At 37.9% G+C, this 3,034-nt stretch overlaps 1 protein-coding gene across 1 annotated transcript; it reads left to right on the top strand.

Moving 5' to 3' along the window:
• The first annotated feature begins 330 nt into the window (after nt 1-330).
• On the top strand, nt 331-867 carry LOC100252939 (transcriptional regulator SUPERMAN). Its single transcript, XM_002280742.4, has one exon. The coding sequence runs from the start codon at nt 331-333 to the stop codon at nt 865-867; it is 537 nt and encodes a 178-aa protein (XP_002280778.1).
• Nucleotides 868-3,034: the final 2,167 nt, after the last annotated feature.

Raw genomic sequence — 3,034 nt, forward strand, 5'->3', positions numbered from 1 at the left:
AAAATATTGATACGGATAGGCCAATCGCAGAGCCGGCTAAAAGAATAGGGCTCTATGCAAACGCCAAAAACATGTCTTTCTCCAATACAAATTCATTGGAGCCACACTGGCAATGCCGATGTCTTCTAATTGTCCCTTTCTAACGTCCCCACTCCTCCCTTCTATAAAACAGACTCAACTCTCTCTTTCTCTCTCTTAAATTTCCCATCGCCGTCGTGTTTTCAACCGAGAGTGATTCTTTGCCCTAGTAATTCCAATATTCCCTCTGCAACTGAGGGGCTCTTTTTCCCGGCAATTAGAAGTGCTAATTGCAGAACAAGCCCTCCTGGTATGGAATTTTGGAAAAATGGAGGCTCAGAAACTTCAAGCGAAGAAAATGATAGGCCAGAGAAAGTCAAAGGTGAAAGGGGAGGTCGGCGCTCCTACGAATGCACATACTGCAAGCGAGGGTTCACCAACGCTCAGGCCCTGGGAGGGCACATGAACATACATAGGAAAGATCGAGCCAAGACCAAGCAGGTCACTGGTTCTTCAGGTTCAAGCAAACCCAATGAGGAGTACATGGCTTACAAAGATTTTGCACCATTCTCAAGCCAACCGGCACGGTATTATGAATCTTGTGAGGCACAGAGGAATTACCCCACGTATTTTCCGCCATCGGACTCTAGCTCTAGATATCCACATGCTTACCATGAAAACAACTGGTCTGCCCCAAATTCAGAACGTTTGAGTTTCAATGAACAGCGTTTGGGTGCAAATTTGAGCTTGCAAATCGGCCCCACATACCGAGGGGACAGCGGAATTGAAAGGCAATATGGGAAAGACGATGAAGTGGATTTGGAGCTTCGGCTTGGTCACTATCCATGATACACCGTACCCCTATACCAATAGGCGTGGAGACCACTGAAGAGAAGATATTGTACAGAGAGGGTATTCTTTCATTTGCACACTAGTTTTGCCATAAGTGCATCTGAATTCATGAAGGTAGTTATATCCTTTTTTTCTTCCCGTAGTAATATTTAGGAAATATGCTGCTTTGAAAGCGTGCAAGGAGAAGAGAAGTGACTTTTCATTCAGGTTGCAGCAAAGAATGAAAGGTGAACCAGCATATTCCGCATCAGTTCCGTTTTACACCTTGCTGAGGTAGTTGTATGGATGCATCAAAGTATTAGGATCACATAAGGCTTTGTATGCCAAATGCTTATAATTTTCCATGGTATCAGTTTCTGTTTGAGCTTAGGCTGTGTTTGTCATTATAAAGAATGTATCTAGTTTCAGACTTAGAAATCTCTAAATGTTGCCCTAGGGCAAACATGTTCAACTGTTTTCCCCTTTTCTTTTCTTCGTTTCCTTCTCTTTGATTAACATTACATTGCTGGAAGAAACTGAAATCCTCTTATATGATCAGAAAATAAGCTTTACTAGCTAGTCAAATTTATTCCAGTGCTTTCCAATTGAATTCTGGCTACACATCTAAAACATATGGCATTTGTTATAAATCTTGTCTTCTAAGCATGGTACTAGAAAGCTTCACACACATCAAACCATACTGCATTTGTTATTTTTCTTGTAAGATTTAAACTGAAGGCTCATTTTAACAACAATGAAAGTACTGATATCATATCTTTTCTTCTTCTAAGATTTTCCAATACTTGAGCAGCCACACTGCAGATTGAATTCTTGATCATCAGTTTATGCTACACTAGAGAGTTTGCTATTTTGTGAAGTCACAGGACTAAAGAAATCTATTTTGCTAAATTTATCTATTTCATTCTATCTAGATGCCTCTTTAACAATATAGCTTCATATATACCGCTGGGTTGTTCTTCAATTTTACCACCAGCTTTGTTTTATGCTTCTAATCAAATTAAACTCATTGTACCTTTCTCTCTTCTTCCTTCCTCTTTCTCTCTCATCTCTGAAATGCTAGTCAATGGAAGTTTTTTGGATCTTCTCACAGATTATCAGTGTGAATGTGGAATGAACATTATGAATCCTTGACCTAAATTATGCAATGTCCTATTTGTTACTTTTGAAAAAGAGCTTTAAAGTCATATTTAAGCAGAAGCAACTGAAATGGGGGATCATTTAGTGTAGATGTGAATTAAAACAATCCAATTGAGCAATCAGATACCAAAATCGTCTTGCTTCTTTCGATTACAATTATGTACTTTGAAAATGTAGGGTTCCTGCATGCACATTGTTTGCAATATGATATCAATTTTCTGGATTATGCTCTATCTTAGAAATCAGGATTACCAAAGTGGAGAACTTGCTTATCCCATGTAATAAGTCATAATTTGCATGTGAGTAAAAGAGTTAAAAAGATCTCATACACCTAACAAAAACAAAAGAAAAAAAGCTAATTGGCTAGTAAGAACCGATCGAATCCAAACAAATCAAATTTTTAGAACATTCCTAAACTCAAAGTTAACTTTCCAACATAGTCTTTGAAATGACTTTCCTAAGTAGTGATGTTAGAATTTGTAGCTGCTTAAAAGATGACCAGGAATTCCAAGACACCTTAAATTACTTTACCATGCTAAAAGCATTGCAAGTAACGCTTTGGACTGTTAACTTTCTTGTTTCACTAGGTTTTCTAAACTATGATTTGAAGTTTGAACCATGATTGTCTAAAAATTATATTAGTAGAGATTTTCAAAGACTTCCTGTTTTCCTTTTGTGATTGCCAATCTCCTAATTTAATTTAAGGCCACCATTTGTTAGCATGAGTAGTTGCAGGGAATTGAAGCAAAATGAGTGTTATGCATACATTTTTGCATCCAAAGTAAATATATGATAGTGAAATAGTGAAATTCTCAGCGAACAATTTGGAATGAGATGCAAGAAATTAGGCCGGTCCTAATCATCTTGCACCTTCCTGACCCCATTCATGATGCAACATGTCGATCTATTCAAACATAGGAAACCATCACATCACTCTTCATTTCCCAGCTAAGCAACCGTGAAAGTTTTGTCGCCTAAAATAAAAAGGATCAAATCTCCTTTACCTTTCCTTCATCCTTGTTAGCAC

The sequence above is a fragment of the Vitis vinifera genome, chromosome 5 (assembly GCF_030704535.1).
Source record: "Vitis vinifera cultivar Pinot Noir 40024 chromosome 5, ASM3070453v1".
In the NCBI taxonomy this organism is placed as follows: domain Eukaryota; kingdom Viridiplantae; phylum Streptophyta; class Magnoliopsida; order Vitales; family Vitaceae; genus Vitis; species Vitis vinifera.

Excerpts from the sequence above, each read along its gene's own strand:
- LOC100252939 (XM_002280742.4), top strand. The coding sequence starts at position 331 with ATGGAATTTTGGAAAAATGGAGGCTCAGAAACTTCAAGCGAAGAAAAT.